This window comes from Microtus oregoni, unplaced genomic scaffold (genome assembly GCF_018167655.1).
Source record: "Microtus oregoni isolate MIOR12 unplaced genomic scaffold, Mior012 000027F_ref0000203, whole genome shotgun sequence".
Lineage (NCBI taxonomy): Eukaryota > Metazoa > Chordata > Mammalia > Rodentia > Cricetidae > Microtus > Microtus oregoni.
Window position 1 is genome coordinate 23988682 of NW_024543086.1, and position 22661 is coordinate 24011342.

Genomic DNA, 22661 nt, shown 5'->3' on the forward strand with positions numbered 1-22661 from the left:
TACATGGGTTTTTTTGAACCTTAAATACAACACAGAATATATCTCAGAAACAAACAGTGCTTCCTCTCAGTTCATCTCTCTGTCTTCATGCCTCATTCTGGGAGGGGCTGGTACTGTGGTGTTCTTGGTGTTTGGCATTTGCACTCCTTCCTTAGTTCCTTTGATGATGCAAATACACATGTGTACATAAAAACATGCCCATGAAAACATATGCATGTGTATACAAATATGTGCATGCAAACATTCATGTGCATATATAAACATGCACGTGAAAATACACAGTGCACATACAAACACACATATGCAAATATACATGTATACATAAAACAGACAAAAATATATGTGATTATACATACAAGTATATGCTAACGTATCTGTTCATATACATGTTCTTTTAACAAAAGACAAGCGAATACCCTACATTTTGTTCAGTTCCTTTTCTCTAAAAGCATTGTTACTCTATTACCATTCTCAAAGCCTATCCATTCCTTTTTAATAGCTACATAGTTATCTGCAAATATGACTGTGTTTTTATTTTCTCAGCCAGCCTCTCACAGATACACCTAAGGTTTTATCTACCAAGGATCTGTCTGTTGTCTTTGGCTGCAATACTCATTCCTACGATAAGTAAGCTGTCTGTATTTCTTTAGTTTCAGCATTAGATAAAAACTTCTTGACAAAAACAATGAGCAAAAGTTGAGCTAATCTTTGATGTCAACAAATGTTACTATGGTTTTAACACAAAGTCACTGGAGCAATTTGTGGCCTTCCAACTTTACCTGGCCAGCCCTGGGTATCAACCATCTTTGTGAGTTTGGATTTGACACATGGCATATTGTGGCCTCAATTTGCACATCTTGAATATTCATGGTTTGCAGTATTTTTTTTCGTATGAATTATTGATGCAAAATACTCGTCCGGTTGCAATAGGCTTATCTATATTTTTGTTCATGTGTGGAAATTCTTGGTTTTTAAAAGCAGCTTACCTGAGCCAGCTATGCATTCGATGAGTACCTACTGCCGCTTGCCTTTTGATTTTACCTGCACAATCTTTTCCATATGAAAGATTTTCATTTTTATCATCAGCATTAAGGAGCTACCTGTCCCATATTTAAATCCTATATAAAGAGCTTCTTATACTTTCTTATAATTCTTAATAGATCAGTACTTTATATTGAAATTATATAAAATGACCTGCCATTTATTTTTTAAAGGTAAATGCAAAATATGCATATTTTAAACAAGATTTCAGTTGTCCTAACAGCGACACCAATTTAATATTCTACCTATCACATTAAGTCCTTGGTGAATATGCACACATATATAAACACACCTTCACAAAAACGTCCATATACATGTGCACATACATACATTTTTTTACTCTTATTTTTGCTCTTCATAATGATTCTTTCACTACTGCATATTAGAAGGTTTTGCTCAATTCATAGGACACTATAAAATGAGATGGGAATGGCAGACAACATATGGAATCCCAGCTAGATTTCTGAGTATTAGCAGGAACTATACCCACACTGGGCCAAGCAATATGGAAAGGTGTTTCTTTTTGATCTGGAAGATTCTCAGGCTGCCCTAGACTTGGATCCATAGGGTCACATGCTGTCACTAGAGCTGGGGGCTTTCCATGCAATTTCCTTTTTGTGTTTGTTAGCATCAGGCTTGGCTCCACTTCCACAAAGTGGACGATGCTTCCTAACTATCCAGGATCCTCCTCATTCTCTTAAACAGTGGAAAAATGAAACTTTGAGTCTCCTGTGCAGCTCCAGCTCACTCCCTCTTATTGGAGGTTATATCCATGACTTTTCCTGTTGCTATTACAAAATAGCCTTCAAAAGTGACTAAGCAGAGGCATTTTGGCTCACAGCTCAAGGGTGGAAAACACATGGCATCAGAACATTGAGGATGTTGTCACATTGCATCCATAGCCGTGAAGCTAGAAAAATGAAAACCCATGCTTATCTCAGTTTCTCCTTTCTGTACAGTCCAGAGTCCAACCTGAGCATATGCTGTCACCTACAGTGGGCACATATTCTCACCTCAATCAACCCACAGGTATGCACAGAAACCTGTCTCCAGGATGGTTCTGGACCTCACTGAGTTGACAACTGCCATCACGCACCTCAGAGAGATCTGACCTTCTCATTGGCTCCTGTCACTAAGGACACCATCATGATGGACAAGTGGAATCTCATCGTCAACAGCTATCCCATTTGATATTACCTCGAGATAGGCAAAGTCAACAACGAAAAATTTAAATGTTAGCAGAAAGAGGGATTGTCCTTTCGTTGTTAAACTGTTGATGTTTCATAACACTTGATTTAATATGAATCAAATATTCATATTAGTTCTTAAAAATGCTGTCAACCCTTCAAACAGCATTATTGCTGTAAGATGTATTGTGATTGTCAGAGACACTGATCAGGGTTCAGCAGTGGCAGCTCTTCCTTTGTAAGTGGTTCACCTACCTGTGGAAACTAAGAATCAGTGAGATTCCACGATTCCTCCTGAAGCTAAAAAAAAATACTAACAAGATCAGCAGTAGCCAACTGTGTGATAATAAAATTCTCATAAACCGATGGCGGGAGTGCAAATTAGTCTCTCTCTGAAGAGCCGTTAAAAGATACAGTGTCACCCTTAAAGCCTTAGCATCCTCCCCTGCCACTCTCCACCTTTCTCCTTTGGGCAGAGTCTTCCTGAACTAGGGGCCCATGTTTTGACTCCCCGTCCTTGAACTGTAATTCCAGGCTCATGGTCCGTTAGGTGAGCACTGGGACCCAAACTCCAGTCCTCTTGATGGCACTGTAAGTGTTCCTAATGCCTGGCCCATCCCTCCAGCCCCTCAGGTGCTGGTTATCTTATGAAAGCAGCCCTCCAAACACCCACAAGTGCGCCTGTGGAAAGCATTTGATGTACCATTATTTATAATATCAAAGTCATACCCCATTCTAATGCATGTTAGGCACAAACCGATTACAGAATGACCGTCTCACTGTGCATTCGCCTGACATTTAAATAGAGGGCAATTACACAATTTTAACATCAAAAACATTTTTAATGTAAAGAAAACAGCCCCTTAATGAAGATTTAGTGCTCGAATCATTGCCCTTGTTAGTATTTTGCAGCAGTTCACCTGAGAGTGGTCAGGTCACCCTGCTCATGCTTTGATTACACCTTCTGTATGGATTACAGCTCATATTCCAAACATTTAATTACTCAGCAAGAGCATTAATCACTTGGCTGAATATATTTCACCTTTTCTCCTTCCTGCACAATTTGTTTAGGCGAAGTTGACCGGACAGAAGTGTATTAAACAGTAGTCGTGCCAAGTGGCAAACGAGGGACTAAGCCCCTGGCAGGGAGGTCCCAGGGCCAGTTCTTGAGCTGTAGTTTCTTAGCTCAGGCCAAGCTGCTTGCAGCTCTAGTGAGTCTGTATCTTCTTTTGTCAGAAGGACACAATTGTCTCCATCTCTTATCTCGAGTCTCATTATCCTGAAGAAGAGATGGAGTGTGAGTCTCAGAGCTCTGGATGCACGGGGACACATTGCTCTTTGGAGTTACATTTTATTACTATTAATCCATCTCTTGTTCTCATGAGGGCATGGTTTTACTCCACCGAAGTGGTTGGTCAAGTCTGTATGAGTTTGCAGAGTGGGGCAGAGCAGATAATTTGGGAAAAGTGGGAGTGGTGAGTGAGGTTCACTATGTTGCTGTTCATTTGCTTTGTGGGGAGAAAGAAGACAGTTACTATACTTTTTGCTCATAAGTCCACTATTCCCTCTCTATGCCTATCTCTGTCTGTCTGCCTTTCTCATTGTGTGGTGTGTGTATGTGTGTGTATGTGTGTGTGTGTCTGCCTTTGTGTCTTTGCGTCTGTATGTTCACAGACAGATGCAGGTAAACATGTGTGCACATGATCAGTTAGACCAAAGGAAAGTCTCAGTGTCTTTGATTAAGAACCATGCATCTTGCTTCTTTTCTCTGTCTCCCTGTCTATCTGTCCATCCATCTGTCTGTCAGTCCATCTATCCATTTGGGACAAAGTCACCTGCAGCCCATATAGTACTCTAGGGTGGCTGATCAGAGAGCCCCAGGGATAATAGGTTTATCCAGCGTGCGGCTTACAAACTCATGCCACCATGCCTGAAAACCACTATTGATTTTTAGCTCAGTTTTAAAACTTCTTTCAGAATTTTGCACAATGCATTTTGATCATATTCATCCTCTCCCAATTCCTCCCAAGTTCACCACGCTTTCCTACGTGCACAACTTGTGCCTTCATTTTATAATTGTTGTTAACTCATCCAGTGGAGTCGGTGGAACCATATATTCTTAGATATGTGAGTTCCACTGAAGTGTGAACAAAACACCAGAGGTCACATCCTTGAAGAGAGCTGACTCTCTCTCTCCCAACCAAAGCTCTTTATCTATGGGCAGGATTTCATGCCCACCTCCCCTCTCCATGGTCGGCTTTTGTCTGGCTTGAGGTAGTGCAGGACTTGAAACACCGTTTGCTGGCAGTCTCTTTCTCTCCACTCTTTCATTGTCCTCTTCCGCAACGACCCGTGGGCCTCTGCAGGAGAAGGCACGCTACAGATGTCCCAGTTCAGGACAGAACGTTCTGCAGTTACTCGTTCTTTGCTCCTTGACCAGGTCTCTGCTTTCTCTCTGAGGTGAATCTTTTTTTTTTTTTTTTTGTCGCTCGCAGGGTTCACAACTGGCCAAGACTGATGATTACTTTTCTCCTCTGATAGTCTATACAGCACCTTGCAGCCCATCGAAAGCCAACACCTAGGGCTGAAGCTTCCCTGTGCTTGCCAATTGCTTTCTCCGTGCACCTTGTACTTATTCAGTGTGGTTTACAATTCGAGGATGTGCAAATAAAAAGCCCAGTGCCAGAGATTGGGTTGTCCTTTCTGGATTCATTAGCCAATGAGGTTGCATTGACTCCCCAAACCCTATAGGCTGTTGCCCATGATCCTGGTTACCCTCCGGAGCATGCCGCTCAAACCCTGGCTGAGGATGCTGCTCTAGGAAATGCTGACTGCACAGAAAGAAATTAAGAAGGTCGGTGCCTTAGGCTCCATCCTCACCAGCTGGCTTTTGTTTCACATCTCTCTTGGAAAGAAAGGCTCATTCGTTGGACAGTGCCCTTCTGGTGCTTACAAATCCTAACCGCACTTAACGAGTGACAAGGCAATCCCTTCACCTACCTCCGAGGGTCCACTCGGTCAGGAGTTGTCCCATTGAGAGGGGTCTGTAAATGACTGGGTACATGACTGTGTGTATTTGTGGCCACACTTTCTGCTATTGCTTCTGTGGTAAGGCTGACATTGACTGGCTGCTGTAAGACATGTGTCCTTGAATGCGGAAAACATTTACTGTCTGCCCTTCCCAGAAAAAGGAGTTTGCTGACTCTCTCCATCAGGGCCAGACTTTGGTTGGATTCACCATTACATAACAGAGGCTAGAAACTGTGTGCTTTAGTGGGAACCACTGCTTTTAAACTTTCTGGTTCATCGTGCACCTAACCACCCAAAGAGGCGGAAGCTTCAGAACCATCATTGGGTAGTGTCTTCTCAAGTACACCGTGGACTCATCAGCCGGTCTTCTGTACATTTCCAATGTCTGCCATACCCCAAGTGACATATGTTACTTAGCTTCACAATCCTGTAAGCCACTTCTGAACTAGTTGCTACTAAGCCCCTTCTAGCGGGGAGGAAACAGATGTTCTGGAGGATTTACATAACTCACAGAAGTTCTTGGAACTTTCCAGGGCCAGAATTCAGACTTCAGTCTGTCTAAACTTGAGTGGGTGGCTGCCCAGTCTCTGGGGACTGAACATAGTCTTCCTCCTCCACTTTTCCAGTTCCATGAAAGAACTCCGAGGTCACAAAGGATGGGGAAGAAGAATGGGAAGAAGTGTTCACTACAGAGTTCAAGCAGGGGCTGATTGTTCCCTGCACTTTAATTCCTAGAATGTCCCAACTAGACTACAGAATAAGCGAAGAAAAAAAATTGAAATTGACTTAGATTTCCTTGTACAGAAGGACAAAGAAACAGAAGGTCCTTAACTGGGAATTATAATTCCTGTGGTGTAGTGACCTTACTATCATTAAATGAAGTTTATTATAATCATTCTTATAACTTAATTATTAGTACAAATTATATTCAATATAATAAAATTTAGTAAAGTTAAATTGGATTGGTGTGTTCATTAATTATGCTAATACAACTAAATGAAATTGATACAAATTCAATGGACTAATGAGTGGAAATGGTAGTAACATCATCAGAATTATCCTGCTCTACATCTATTCTCATTAGTGTTGTATTTCTAGCTTCATATTTTTTAAATTTCCTTATTTTTTAGGAATTTTGTGTCTGAGTAATATATTTGTGTCATTTCAACCTCTATTTCTCACACCTTCAGCTCCTCTCATACCCACTACTTTCTCTCAAATTCAAGACTTCTTTAACTATTATTGTGCACATATATATATACATACACACACTATATATATGTATATCTATATATACATACATACACATCCTACTGAGTTCATTTACTATTGTTCATATATACATGCATTTAGAGCTAACTAATTGGGATTGGATAATCTTCCAGGTGGTTCATTCCTGGAAGAAAGCTGCTTCTTCCTTTCAGAGCTAAATAAGGACACATAGATATGTCTGTCTGGGATGTTAAGAGAAGCTGCACTCTCCAATGTGCAGAATTTGCATCTGGAGTAGACCTCTGTGCTGGGTCAGGAGTCCTTAGCTGAAGGGTGAGAGAGCTTGCTTCCTGAAGCACAAGCTGTAGTGAGAAGGTGTCCTGTTCTTGTTAACAGATAATAAGGGTTGAGGACTTAGTTCAACAGTACAGTGAGTGCCAGGAGGCCCAAGGATCAGAGTTTGGCTTTTAGAAAAGAAAGAAAGAAAGAGAGAGAGAGAGAGAGAGAGAGAGAGAGAGAGAGAGAGAGAAAGGAAGGAAGGAAGGAAGAAAGAGAACTCAACAAAAACCCGAAGCCACAACGAAACCGAAAGTGACAAGCACAGATGCATATAAAGTTTAAGAGAGACCCTGAGAGGGCCAACCTGGCCTCTCCACTGTAGATTCTTCTCTCTATGGCTGCAGAACCTCTCCAAATAATATGTGGATCTCATCTTCTGTGAGTAGTAATTATTATAGAATATGGCAAACAGTAAATTAAAACACCACTTCCTACAAACAAACAGTACATTAAAACACCACTTTCTATTTTTCTTTTTAAAAATGTTCTTAAGTCTGAAGGTGTGGCCTGTCTTCCCTTTGTCTGAAATGGCTGTCTAACGTTTTGAGACTATGATATGGGATTTTGTGGTCTACAAAGGTGTTGGGCCACATTCATGGCTATCCTAGGATACATTTGGCCCACAAATTGCAGGCTAGACATGTGATAAAATCTGAAGAAAATAGAGTATGATCAAAAAGGAAAAGCAGAAATCCTAGGGGCTGAAGAGATGGCTCAGTAGTTAAGAATGTGTACTGTTTTGGCAGAGGTCCTGAGTTTATTCTCAACTCACAATTGCCAGTAACTCCAGCTCCTGGGCATCCGATGCCCTCTTCTGGCCTCCATGGACAGCTGTGCTGGTGCACATACTCCAGCTCAGATGCACAGGGACACACATAATTCAATGCAACAACAAACAAACAAACTTAGAGTCAGAGTCCTTCTTAACATTTTTCATGTTCCTCTTCTGAAAAGAGCACATTTTATAACTGAGAAAACAGAAAACATTAAAGAACTTATTTATGTCTGCCTCTCCCCCAGGGACATTGGGCATTTGACGGAGGGGTGTTGAATGGAATCTCTAGGTCCTCTCTGCAGAGCCATTAGCGTGCTTGAGAATCCTAGAAGCCCATTTGCTCTGAGTGCCTTGCTACTAGGTCCTCTACTGCAGGTTATTTTAAAAATAATAATTGGTAAAATAATTTCTTCATTTTCGTTTAAACCATTTCTGGGAAAATAGATGATTAGATTCTGAAATTATTTATTTAATACATTTTAAGTTAAGAATGATTTATTGATAACTTGAATGGAAGAGAAGAAGGCAAAATTATTCCCCTGCATCACCAGGTTAATCCCTACTGTAACTATGCTGGAGTCACATGAATGAAAAGATTTGTGTGCTTAGACTAAGGCGCCAGGGCTGGTTAGAAAGCCCAACTGGCAGTGACCTGGTCAAGCAACCATGAGGATCTGCATTCAAACCCCAGAACCCATGAACAAAAAAGCAGATCACAGCTTCTGTCCTACAATCAGTTGATGAAGCTACGTGTTTGTATCTTCTTACAAACTATTTCCCATCATTGGAATCTCCTTTCTCTTGGCTATGTGGAGGAATGCTGGATAAGCCCCCATGCATACGTTAGAATACAGCGTGCTCTTTACCGCCTTTTGCAGTCTCTGAAAATTTACTCTGACTATCCCATCCCAGATAGCATATGGGGTCAGCCGTTCTCTGCCACTTATGGAGGCAATTACAGTACTAGTTTATGTTATAATCATCTTTGTTATTTTCTTGCTGTGATTATCTTTAGAATTTTTAACCTAACAAGGGTTCAGTGTTTCCAGCAGCTATTCACATAGATGATGTCAAAAGAATGAATACATCAGTCATTCTGTGTTTCTTGTCAGAATACATCCCTAGGCTTCAGGTGAAAGGAATGAATGAATGACAAACAAACAAACAAATAAAGAAATGTAGGATAATCCTATGGCTGGAAAATCTGTATTTTCTTAGTGCTGAGCAGCCTAACAGCTGGTCAATGAGCCCTGAAAGACTCTGAACCTTGAGCTGAGGAGATGGCTCCACGTATGCAAATATGAAGACTGGTACTTGGATCCCCAGAAACCAACCCTACATGCTAGCAGGGCTCAGGCGCCTTTCTGTAATTCATACTGCCATTGGTGGAGACATAGATCTCCAGAGCAAGCCATCTAGAGAGACCGGCTGCATCAGTGAATGCTGGGCGTGGCTGAGGGACCCTATCTCTATGAATAAGCAGGATGAGCCTGGAAAGATTATTCTTAACACCAACTTGGAGCATCCATATGCTCACACATACATACAAACATACGTGCACATCCACCACACACACACACACACACACACACACACACACACACACATACATACACGAAAATAGGAAAAGAAAAACAAAGGGTTTTTGGCAACAGGGAAGTGGCTCATTCATCCTAACAAGGGGTACTTTGTCTGCGAGGCAAAGGACCCGAGACACTTTGGTAGGACATAGGTTGGCTATGTTCTCAATGGTCTCAGCTGTGTGTGGTGGTTGTGGCTGGTGTGGGGAATGTGACTGGGGCGTGTCAGGAAGCTGGCTTGACTTGGAAGCATGTCTGGTTGGGGCAGGAGCCTGGAGCTAAGGAGGACCACATAGAGTTCCTTTATCACTTTTGTGAGCAAACAGCTGACAGGCAGCAATGTGCAGAAGGAAGGATTGCTTGTACTTACCAGTTTAAGAAAGGATACAGGCGGGCATGATGGGGAAGGCATGTCAGCAGAAGCCAGAGGTAATAGATGCAGTCAGGAAGCAAAGGGGAAAAAAGTGAGGCCTGGCTATGACAACCCAAGGCTGGGCTCCCAGGGCACCCATCTCCTCAAGTGAGGCTCTACTTCCTAAACAGCACTGGCTGCAGGGGACCAAGTGATCAAACCAAGGGCCTGTGGGACCATTTCTCATTCAAACCACAGGAGACCAGTCAAGGAAGCAATGTGTTCAAATCTGTCTTTCTCTGGGGCCAATAGGTTCTTCCCAAGTCTCTCCTTCTCCTTTCCATTCCAGACGCCTCTCTCCCCCCCTCTATAGTCACCTTGATCATTGATTTAGTTTAGTTTGTTCCCGTATTTGTGTACATGCTTGGAGGGGCTGCCTATGTGTATGTTCCTGTAGACATGTAGATGCCTGAGGTCAACCTCAGATGTCTTTCTCAGTCTCTCTTTCCCTCGTGTGTTGAGACAGTCTTTCACTCATCTGGAACTCTCCAATTTGTCTGGACTGGCTGGCCAGGGAGTCCCAGGGATTCACCTGTCTGCACCTCCCCATCACGGCGACTATACATGTGCCACAATGCCTGACTTTTCCGACATGGGTTGTGAGAATCAACTCAGGTGTTCATGCTTGTGGAGCTAGCATTTTACCAACTATATCAACTGCACCGTCTCCCCAGCCTACAGGTGACATCATAAGATCCCTCAGGTCTTCTAATTCCAGCTGTTCAAACTCATCACCCTGTCTCTCTCCAAATTTGACACCTTTGGGAGAGGTTCCAGCTAAACTATACATGTGATTGCTGGGCAGTGCTTGATTGAGGGAGGATATAAGAGGGACAGCCTTCCTAAAACTCTGCAGGGGATAGGGTTGTGGCTGACATCTCTACAGTAGACATGTCTGACATGAAATGAGCTCCTTCATGACCTTCATGCATGGCAAGCATTCCATTTTGTAACCCTCAGTGAAGGACATTCGGAAGCACTCGTGTCCACTCCTGCACACAGCTCAGAGACAATCAAATCACCGGACCAGGAGTCAAACAGCATCCTGTTGTGTCTTTCCCATGGTGGCATACTCCTGACACCTTACAGGGAAGGGCGCTTGGGCAAAGGGTGATTGACCATCTTTTTCATGACTGTGTAATGTCCTCCTAAGGGAATTCTGCTGACGTGTAATAGGAAGAACGCATGAACCCAGAGGGAAATCTCCATGACTTTCCCCTGCTTTGCACAGCTGTATTGTAACCTGTAAAAACTGCAAAAGATGAGTGTCAGCATGTGTGTACCTCTCTGGATCTCCAGGCCAGAGCCACTAGGTCCTTATGATACCCGAGAATGTTTCTCTTGCAGCTTCAGCGTTCAAGGACCTTAACTCGCACTGCATCTCTCTTTCTACCTAAGGGCCTATTTTTTTTAATAGATTTTTGAGACAGGGTTTCTCCCTAGCTTTTTGGTTCCATTCCTGGAACTAGCTCTTGTAGACCAGGCTGGTCTCGAACTCACAGAGATCCGCCTGCCTCTGCCTCCCGAGTGCTGGGATTAAAGACGTGTGCCACCACTGTCCGGCTATTTTGTTTTCTGGCCATTCTTGACCTTGCCTTTTCCTTGAGGCAACTGATTGGCAGAGCCCATGCCTGCCTTCTGTGGCCATGATGTGGGAGAGATGATATCTGCTCCGTTCTAGCGAAACAGAAACAAGGAACAGATCTATGCAGTAATAGATGCTAGCAACGTGCTGATGTAAAGACAGTTCTCACACCAAAGGGAATGGACTTAGATGGGCAATGAATGATTATAAGGGGGTAAAGGGGATCCCAAATAATCTGCTGCATTTCAGTTCTCAGCAACCACAGTAGGTATAATCTGTCAATCAGCCTTGCATCTTCAATCCAGGTGCTGCCCCTGCCACTGGGACCTCCAGAATCATCTCTTAGGCTTGTGTCTCCATTTTCTCTCCATTGTATCATGACTTAGTTTCCCCACAATGGTTACAAAAGTCAGTAATATCTTATTTTTGGTCATGAGCTCTGTTTGGGTCATGGATTGTCCATTCTGTTTAGTTAAGACAGAACCAAACCAGAAGCAATAACTGTGGGAACAGAGAAAAATGGGCTAACCGTAAACAAGGAAAGTTGATGGCATCAGAGCTTGCTGTGGCAGTGAGTCAGAAGGTTCTGCTTGTGTTTTGGTGGAGACTCATAGTGGGACCCTTAGTGGTAGAAAACAATGGAAGGCTTCTGGATACCCTGGTGGGAGGTTGCTGGCCTCTGCCCCTTTCCTGTTGCTTCTTTCCCGACTCTGTCCTTCACCCAACCCCCAAATGGAGGTTGCTCATGGCAGAATGAGCAGTGCGGGGCCCTATAGAATGTTGGGATTTCTCTGTTTCCGTGCAAGTTGACAGTGGGAAGGAACATTGGAGATGCTGTCAGTTACTCACCAATCCCAGCTGGTGTCCAATCCCAGTGTGCGGCCTTTCTGGGACCAGGTGCTGGAGAACGCGGCCTGACTAGCCTGGCTTCCTGGAATGCTTCCTGAGTGGACAGTGCAAGCTACAGGTCAGAGGTCACTTTTCAGAGAAGGGCTCCAGTGTCTATTAAGATAGCCAGTTTCTAGTGAAAGGAAAAGCAGAAGGAGGAAGAGAGGGGGTGGAAGGGAGGAAGGAAGGAAGGAAGGCAGGTAGGTAGGTGAGGAAGAGAAAGAAAGGAAGGGAAGAAGATGAACGAGAAAGAAACATAGAGGCAGAGATCCAGGAAGGAAGGACTGGGAGAGTGTATTGGTTTGAATCAGAAATGTCTCCCACACCCTCACCTGCTTGAATACTAGGTTCCTGATTGATTCTGTTGCTTTGGGACATTCTAGAGCTTGAGGAGGTGGAGTCTTGCTAAGGAAATACACCACCGAGGTGTGCTTTGAGTGTAGATAACCTCGGCCCGCTTCCAGTTTGTGCTCTGTGTTTTGTGTGTGTGGTTGGAGAGGGGATCTCTCAGCTTCTAGCTGTGGCCACTTGCTGCCATGCCCCCAACCCATAATGGAGTCCCCCTCTAGAACTATAATCCAAAGATGAACTCTTTTTTCCATGAGTTGCTTTGGGTCATGGTGTTTTATCAGAGCACAAAAAGTAATACAAAGGGGGAGAGAGGAAGAAAGGAAAGAGGTGGGGAGAACAGAAGGAAGGCAAGGAAGGAAGGGTGGGAAAAAGCAGGAAGGCAAAGTAGACCAGGTGCCACTCTCCAGACCGCCCTCCGAGCACGGACTCTGTCCCTGTGTCAAGAGACTCAGATCATCCCAGGGCTGGCAGGCCGTCCTTGGAATCTTTCAGTCAGACTCCACGGTTCAAAGGCCTTGCTGTGCAAGGCAGAGTGATGGCTCTCCCTGTCACTCAGACAGACAGGAGCCAATGACTCTGAGGAGGCACTTGAAGAATTCTCCTTGTGTGGTTGTGCGGGGTGTGTTGTTTAGGTAATTTAACATTGATTTTAGTTTAAAAGGCAATTAAAACAAAATGGGCAGCCACTAGTCACTTAGGTTAAGTAAGCTTAGATTTAAATCTCTTCCCATTACCTCCTTTGCTTTCCAAAGGGTTTGCACTCCTCTGGGCTAACTCAGTCTGCTGTGGTGTGAAGGCAAGTAGGAGCCAAATGCTGAGCCGAGGCTGTGTCTTCCTGGAAGCTACTGTGTAGCATAGGAAACTGGTTTCTTTCAGGCTGTGGCTTCCCCTAGAAGTCCACCCTTTTACAGGGAGCTGTGAATCCGTTTTGAGGTAAGATGATCGCAGTCTTGGGTGGACCCAGAAACTGCACCATCTGTCCAGGCACTGCCTCTCCAGAACAGACTGATGGTTGGCTTATTTCTGGTAACCCTTCTTTGTTGAGGTGAATTGAAACTGTAGAAGCTCATGGGCGTGTTGCAGAAAAACAGGTCCAAGAACTTAGCCTACACAGCAAACGAAGGGAAGGGTGAAGCTCCCTTGCCTGCTCCCTATTCAGTGACAGACACCTAACACACCAACCTCTCATCTGATGCTTGGTGTTTTAGGGACCGACAGGTGGAGGACTTCCCAGCTGCCTCCAGGGCTTCAGCTGGGCTTGGTCTCCTGATGTTAGACTCACCAGCCTGCCTGCCTGCCTATTTACCAAATGGGCCTGGTCCTGAAATTGCTGTCTTCTATTCTCGGATCCAAGGCACCGTTCTTGCACATGAACTTCTGCAGCTTGGCTCACAAATCCTGACTCCATCTGCCCCACCAGCAGCTCCCTCCCAGCGTGGGTCGAGTTTGTTATCTTGTTGGTGCAGACTCTCCCTCGGGCCACTCCGGAAACCTGTGGAACTCCATCGCAGCCTCTTTGATGTGTTTAATGTTAGTAATTGACACTAAAATGCAGAATCTACGTCCCCTCAGCCAGATGACCAGAGCAGGCAGGAGAAGCTGGCAAACTGAAACCTGCTAAACCTTGTGATTTTACTGCTATTTGATAAATTCAGACATTGTGGAAAGGCACAAACATGTTCCCCCATGGCTCATCTTGTGACAGGGGCCGAGCCAAGAGACAGCTATTCCAAGAAGGAAGGTTTGGAAAAACAACACCCAGGGTAAGATGGAGTATCTTTTATACTCTTGCAGGAGTATCAAGGAGTGTAGGCTTCTAGTATTTGAGTTGTGTGTGTGAGTGTGTGTGTGTGTGTGTGTGTGTGTGTGTGTATGTGTATTCATATGTCAGTCTTCGATTGCTTGAGACAGGTTACTTATTTGCCCCACAGGCTTGCTAGTCTGCAGGCTTCCAGAGTCTTTATTTTCCATCTTTCTTGCCTCTCACCAAGTGTTAGAATATTACATTGGATTTGTATTTGCATCTTGGGGACTTGAACTCAGCTCCCCACACTTGCACAAAATGTGCTTTACTCACTGAGCGGTGTCCCCAGCTTGGGATATAAGATCTTCTCTCTAAAAACAGAGCCTGTGTTGAATCAGCCTTACTTGTTGGAGTTCTCCTGGACATGTGAACAGAGACGTGCTCCTGGAACCGCAGGCAGAGAGAGATCTTCACTGTGGCCTTCTTTAGTGCAGTGCAAGAAGAAATGGTTTCTTCTTAAAGTAGGATAGCAACATGAATGATGCAACCTGTTCATTTCTGGTGCAGCCACGAACATCCCTGGTATGTTATTGCAAAGCACAAGAGATAATGGGTAGTTTATATGGTAAAATGCCATTTGTGTGTTGATGGCATTTTCATTCTGTAAGTAATGGAAAATACCATCAAGTGGCTGGATTTGCAGTAAAGCCTTATATGTTTTCTGTGGTGTGAATATAATTATGAATAACGAATAGCTTCCTCTTGTGCTTTTTCACATTTTATAAACATTCCACAGTAAATAATAAGTATTCATTGGTCTTATAGTTAGTATTCTGTTCTTTTACATATGTATGTGTGTTGTTATGTATGTGTCTGTGTAAACATGAGTATACCTGCATGCTTCCGAAGGAAGGGCAAGAATGTAGCGCTCACTTTCCGTTTAATTTTTTTTATTATTCTAAGGATTTATTTGATTTTTAAGCATGCATGTGCATTGTGCGTTCAGGAGCTCCGACAGGCCAGAAGGAGGAGGAGGTCTCCTGGAAGCCGAATTACAGGTGGATGAGGGCCTCCTGCTGTGGACGCTGGCAATGAACACGCTTCCTCTGCAGGAGCAGAAAGACCTCTTGAGCACTGAGCCTTCTTTTGCTTTTATTTTTTTGAGACAAGGTCTCTCACTGAACTTGTTGCTCATAGATTTGGTGGCTAGGGTCGCTGCCCAGTGAACCCCAGGAATCCCTGTCTCTGCCTCCTCAGCACTGTGATTACGGCTGTGCCTCTCCTCACCCAGCTTTGTGCATGATTTTGGGTGCTTTTACTTAGGCCTCATGCATGTGTACTGTGCACTTTATGTGCTGAGCCTTCTCTCCAGTCCTGACCTTACGATCATTGAAATGATATTGAATACAATGCTTGTTTGTGGCAGCGCCTAGAGAAACATTCCTCACCGTGGTGCCACTGGGTCACACTCACGCAAGGAGGAGGCTTTCTGTGCTGGTGCTGAGGGGGCAGGCAGAACTTTCCAGAGAAGCCAAATCTGGCTTTGTGAAAAAGACTCCTCACTGGCCCTCATTTGTAGTGTTAAGGCAAACCATTCTGTAGAGAAGTGTTTTAAATACACACTGGTATGGCTTAGAAGATGGCTCAGCAGTTACGAGTCCTTGACATTCTCCCATAGGATCCAAGCTCTGTTTGCAGCAAAGAGGATGAGCAGCTCCCAGGCACCTACAACTCTAACTCCAGGGTATGCTGCTCTGGCCTCTCCAGGTGCTTGCCCACACATGTGTACACTGACATAGACACACATAAACAAGGCTTTAGAAATAGTCACAGGTGATTCGTGATATGTCTATAAGTAACTGTGATCATTTGGCACTGACCAAGAGTAAGAGTCCCCAGGTAGGGTTATAGGAACAAGCCCCACCTCAACTGAACACTCTCCCACCGCAAACTGCCTCATCAAGCTTGCCCTTCTCAATGGGAGGCGATTATGAGGTAGCAGGACAAAGAACAGCATTAGGCCCCACTGTTCTCATCCTGTGAAGTTACAGTGTGGTTGCTATGGAATTTTAGTGTTCGGTGTTTTGTTTTATTCCTAGATGGGGGTTATTTTGTGCTTTTGTGTGGGAAATATTTTCAAACTAGTAAAGGAGTGGTATTTCTGTAGGGTGGGGCCTATTTCAGCAGGTCCCTACCACAGCTTCCACGGAAGAATTTAAAGGATAAGATCATTATAAATCAGTATAAAGATTCCTATCCCCCCATGTCAGTACCACAGGATTGAACTTAGGGGCTCACACATTCTATAGATAAGCACTCTACCATTGAGTCATATCCTTGGTTTTCGTTTTTATTTGATTTATGTTCCCTTCCCCACCATCATATTCATACTTATACATACAAATGTATGTAAGGGAGAGAGAGTTGGGAGGTGGATATGCACACATGTAGAATCTCATGTTCTAAAGCTCCCCTTGGACCTGAAGACGACCTTGTGTTTCTCCTTCCTCCACCTCCCCAGTGCCCCCGTGCCTGGTTGATGCTATGCTGGGGGTCAACCCCAGCCTTATGCACCATGCAGAAGGTGAACACCCTGTCAACTGAACCACATCTCCAGAACAAAATGTTCTTGTAGAGGGAGAAAGAGCTGTCCATTTCCAACGTCCATCATTTATAAAAATTTTTATTTATTTGGTTTTTGCAGTGGTGGGGGTTAGACATGGGGCCTCACACATTCTAGACAATGCTCTATCTCTGAACTATGTTCTGACATCTTTTTATCTTTTATTTTGAGACATGTTCTTGTCAGCCTCAGTTAGCTTGGAACGTGCACACTTATAGAATGGTTGTGAATAGAGGCTTCAGAAACCAGGCCCCGTTCTTAACCTGCAGTTCTATCTCACTATTATTATCATTATTTACCTAAAATTTGTGTGTGTGTGTGTATGTGTGTGTGTGTGTGTGTCTTAGTTAGCATTACTGTTGCTGTGATGAAAAAGCATGACCAAAGCAACTTGGGTTTGCTTCACCCACGGTAACATTTAACAGTTCATCATCAAGAGCAGTGAGAATAGGAACTCACTGGCAGGAACCTAAAGGCAGGAGCAGATCCAGAGGCCAGGGAGGATGCTGCTTATGGGTTTGCTTATACAGCTTGCTCAGCCTACTTTCTTATATAACTCAGGACCATCAGCCCAGGGATGGCAGCAACCACAATGGGCTGTGCTCTCCTCCATCAACCACTAGTTAAGGAAATGCCCTACAGCCAGATCTTACAGAGATATTTTCTCACCTAAACTTCCCTGCTTTCAGAAAACTCTGGCTTGTGCCATGTTAACATAACTCGCCAGGACAGTATTCTTCAGCCCTTTAACTCCACAGGTGATGTGTATGTAGAAATGAGGGGTTTGCCTCTTGTTTCTACTGCTCTACAGTATGCCAGGTTAGGATATACTGTTTTTTTTTCTAATTCAATGGGCATTCAGCTGATGACGTTTCCTTCTCTTATGAATGGTGGAAAGTTATCGCTCTGATTGGTTTAATAAAAATCGGAATAGTCAATATCTAGGCAGGATTTTCAGCTCTAGAAAGAAGAGCAGAGTCACCAGCAGATGGAAAGTAAGCTGCATGGATGGAGAAAAGGCAACCGAGTCACATAATTGAACATAGATTAAAAGATATGGGTTAATTTAAGTTCTAAGAGCTAGATTGGAAATAAGCTTAAGCTACCCGCTGAACTTTCATAATTAATATAGTCTCTCTGTCATTATTAGTGAGCTGGTGGTCCTGAAGAAAAAGATCTGACTACATAGGTATGTGCAATACTTAGACACCAAACATGGAAACCAGGGTGCTAGCTAGGTATGTAGGTCAAGGGGTGGAGCCCTTGACCTAGTATATACACATCCCTGGGTTTCATGGCAGCACCTCACAAAAACATCTTCTATGGAATAGAATCCTCCTTTGTTGCCCCATGTGGAGCTGAGGCTAGTCTGGATGCTTGCATCACAGACATGCACAACCTAGTCGGATAGACCTTTTGAGTATGGTTGTACGCTATGTGTTAAATATGGATCTGCTTGCTGGGTGTGCATGCTTTCCCAGCAACGATCCAGTGCATGTGGAGTGTGTTCAGGATGTTCATCTCCCATTCTTAGAAGGCTATCTGTCCCTCCCATCCTTTCCTTGTGGAGTATGAGGAAAGCGTCAACCTTGTCCCAGTAGCATCTTGTCTTGTAGTTCCAGATGCTTGTGGAGACCCCCATTTCCCTGTGGATGAATGCAGACACTGTTTTAACTCTTTGCTGTGCCATTTCCACACGAGAATAGCAATTTATATCAATAACCAGGTCTGGCAACATCTGCCAAGGTTGTCACACTCAGTGATTAAATGGCCATATGTGCCTGAGAACACAGGGACAATGAGGCTGTAATTAGGATTCGCTGTCTCCCCACCGGTCACCCGTTCTACATTTCACTTCGAATAACCTTGCTTTTGTGAACTGATTTGTGAATCAAATTATCCCACTGAGAATGAAGTTTGTGCTGTGATAATACTTTGTAGTCATGGATCTCAGTGCTCTTACGGGGCGTCAGCCAGCCGAAGTCTAAACACCTTTCTTCCTTCCCCCTTGATTCTGTTGAGAAAGGCATCTGGGGTGTGATGCAGGTTAGAAGCCACCTTTGGATCTGCAGATGTGGCTCGGTTGGTAAAGTGCTTGTGGAACACATATGAAGCAGTGGGTTTGAGTCTCAGGACTGCATAAACTCAGCATGCTTGCAGTCCCAGCATTGGCTAAGTAGGGGTGGATGAATCGCAAGTTCAGCGTCATCCCCAGCCATGGTATGAGTTCCGGGTCAGCTCAGGAACCACAAAACCATGTGGAATGAACTGGAGTTTTCCAGGTATCACAGCATCCTTGGGAAGCAGTTTTTACCTGGCGTCTTCTTTGGCCCCCTTAAGTGTCCCTGTTCCTAGGAAAGGCAAGCAGAGGAGACACACAGGACTCCTATAAACACCACAAACAAACTGGAAACACTATCTTAATGCCATATCAAAACACATTTCCAGCCGAAGGAGACAATCCCTTGTCATTTACTTCCTGAGGTGACAGAGACAGGTGATGATTATGTAAGGACTTGGCACATCCCAGCAATTCTGGAAATATGGCCTCGGCATGGAGCTGCAATAATTGTGGAAGTAAACACTAGAGCGATGTCCCAAGTTTTCTAAAACTTGTTTCCAATGCAGAAAAGAGCCATTCACTGAGTTTAGGTCTTCAAATAATAAAGAAGATGACTTGGTGGGGCAGTGAACACTTCGTCCTTCACAAACATAGAACATATATTACATATATGTGTGTGTATGTGTGATATCACATATATGATATATGGTATATCATTTATATACAAAACCTGAGCATATAACATACATATTTCTAAAGGTAAATATACACATATGTGTGATATGTTCAGCTTTCGTTTATGTAGAGTTGTAACACCCAACTCACACACTTGAAGAAGCAAGGGCATTCTAGTGAGTGTATCATGTAGTTCCCACAGTAAGAAAGAGAGAGAATAAATTGCTTCGTATCAAAAAGGCCTGCTTCTACAAACAAATGAAGGTTTAGTTTCTACACAGAGCATCTTTGTCAGGTGGGAGAAGGTTAAAACAAGTGCCACTCAGACCTAATTGACACTTAGCTGATAATACCACACACCACAGTGTGGGAGAGGGATCTGTGAAGGCTTTGGGGGGACGGAATAGGACATTTGCCTGGCTGCTGATGGTACTCAGGCAAATCCATTCCAAAGCTGAGCTTTTGAACTTCCACCGAACGTTTTCAGCCCTTCAAAGCAAGAGCAAAGTTCAGTGCTTTCTCATTTAGCACAAGAGCTGAGAGATTTGAGGTGCCAAGGAGTCAACCTCCTAACGGGGGTACAGCTGCCTCTTGGGGGAAATGGAGGCAGGTCATCAGCTGTAGTGCAGTGGGGTAAGGGGTCTCCCAGCCTCCCCGAATTCTTCCATGAAGTCGCCTATTGGAAGTCATAAATACCGGCCACGGACATTGCGAATAATGCGGGGAGTAGCGTAAGTAATTGCCTGTGCTGATATCCTGCCATGGACATCTCATTGCTCCTGAGTTAAAATTGGTTGTCAAGTGAGGACTCTGGGGACCGTGCAAGGTGCCCTATTCTGTCATGTGGTACATATTTAATGCTCGAAAGAACAAGGGAAGAGACACATGCTGGAAAAGGGGGCGGGGGAGGCAAGATTCGCCATCAGTTATACACTTTCCAAGTGCTTGGGAAAAGAGGGTAGTACGCACTTCTTCCCTCAGTTGCTAGATTCTGCAAAAATTAAAATAAAAACCAGACGTCCAGTAAGACTGTCCATCATTTAACTGTCAGCGCTGCAAGGCGGTGGGTTTGTCTTTGTGTGCCCCTGGCGCTTTGATTACCTCCCTGCACCGAGCGCTCGCTCTTATGCCGCCTGCCTGCTCAATCTCTGGCCTTTTCTCTTGTTCAGGAAGCCTTGAACACCTGCTGGTGGCTGGAGCAAAACAGCCTGGCCGGCAGGTGAAGGCGCGGCCAAGCCCAGCAGAGAGAGCTGGAATCATTGACATTGCTAGCACGTGGGTACCATTCGCTGCTGCTGCCCCGGCACTTCTCCCGCCTTGCGTTTCTCCCAAAGCGAGCTAGCATGAGAGGGAGCAGGAGGCGCTTTTGCAGCAGGCGATGAAATCCTGGCTGCTAATTGCAGTCGTGGGAGATGCCCTTCAGGTAAGGCGAGCTAGGGAGGCTCAGAGACACTGTGGGAGGGGGAGCCAGGGACTGAATGGGAGGGAGGGAAGGCAGCGCTGGCACCAGCATCCGAGCATCCCGAGCCCGCTGGACGGATGCTCAGGAGGAGGGGGAGGAGGGCGCACAGGGACGGGGGCGGGCGGCAGGGGGAGGAGTGTGCGAATTGACATTCGGGGCCGCCTGTGGCAGGCGAGCCGCCGCCAGCCGCTGTCCAACGTTAGCGCAGAGAAGGTGGCGGGCGGGCGTGTGAGCCTCTGGGGCTGTGGATCAGAATCCGGACCTGGAGGTGGACTGAGCCCAGGGAGCCTTGAGAGGCAATGGCAGGACGCAGATGTGTGTGCAGCAAGTGAATTACACGCTGTAGGTAAGTTCAGCTCCGGAGTCCTGTGGGATACGATCTGGATTAGCCCTGGGCTCCCAGAGGGTCCCCTCAGTACCTAGGGAGCTTAAACCGGCTCGGAACCGGAGAATAAATTTATTCGCTTTACCAACTGGAAGTTCGCGGGGAACTTCCCTGTTAATAGCCATTGGCTCTTTTGAACTTTATTCCCAGAGATGAATAAGCGTTTATAAAGGACTAGTGTTAGAAGACACGCAGGCTAGGGCTGTTTTTTTTTTCTCTGTTTGTTTTGTTTTCTGGTTTCTTTTCTTTCTTTTGGAAGCAGTACGTAGTGCTTTGCAAAGAAGATAGAGGTGGGGGGGGGGGGGGCGGAATGAATGGGCAGATGGGCCGCGCGTTTGGAAAGTTGGCACGCGCCTGTGCGTGCGTGTGCAGAGGCATCGCATGTCGCGGGAGACAGGTCGACCCTGCCCATCATGCACGCATCGTGCCCTTCCATCATTCTTGATTTTAGATACCTGTGGAAGAGGCATTTCATGAACAATATTGAACGTATGCTTTCTCTTGAACACACAAACCCTATGCTGTGCTATCTCATGGAAGAAACATTTTTACTGAGAGCCAATGAGGGAGCATGTGCAGGGTTGTACACATCACTCCTTAGAACAGAATCAGCACCTGGAAAGACTAGAGCCCATCCTTTCTGCTATTACCTCCAGGTGATAGGTGAAATTGAGTCTTCTGCATATTTCTTTTGACAAGAGAGCTGGGTTTTTCTGTTTCCTACTTCAGACAGATCCAATCAGGATCCTGGACCCAAAGTTTCGTGGCAGCACCCCATTAGTAAAAATGATCATATCGTCTGTGGAGGGTGACTTCTGCTGTCATCAGCTGACTCAGAATTCACTCACTGTGTGGTTTGCGTTTTAGCCTTACAGGTACGAGTGGAGCCTATGCTGGAGAAGTCAAACAAATAGTCGTGTGAGCATCCTACGCAGCTGTGTAGTAAATGACTTGGCTCCCAGGCTTCCAAGTCATTCTCAGATTCTCACACTTATGACCCACATGTAAGCTCACTTGGAGGGCGAGAGTATCTGTGGAATGGAGTGAGTTGTGTTGGAGGTTGGCAGTGATTGCGTTGGTAGAGCGTTGTGTTCAGGCCGGTCACTTAAACCAGCCATGGTTGTTTGCCACAAGTCTGGGCAGAGATGCTCTGCTGCAGGTGTGGTGTCCTCTAAGAAACCTGTTCTGCACTTCTCTGACCCCTCCATCCCTATGACCTGAACAGGACCATGCCAGAGTCTAGGAAGACTGAATTGCTTCACTCAAGACTTAGGAAATGGGAGGGTCTCCTCCCGCCTCAGCCTCCCTCC

The 22661-nt window shown here is 44.9% G+C and overlaps 1 protein-coding gene across 19 annotated transcripts in view; it reads left to right on the plus strand.

The window, feature by feature from the left end:
• Nucleotides 1-22661, plus strand: part of Rbfox1 (RNA binding fox-1 homolog 1) — a 2144901-nt gene that overhangs the window by 1037123 nt on the left and 1085117 nt on the right. The window contains exon 1 of one of the 19 annotated variants that reach the window (XM_041676161.1): nt 20854-20927. The exons of 17 other annotated variants lie outside the window; for them this stretch is intronic. In XM_041676161.1, the coding sequence (XP_041532095.1) occupies nt 20883-20927 (45 nt within the window). In that variant the 5' untranslated portion in view covers nt 20854-20882. Of the gene's footprint in view, nt 1-20853; nt 20928-21134; nt 21313-22661 lie in introns of those variants that run through there. One more of the 19 variants, XM_041676168.1, reaches the window with a different exon arrangement.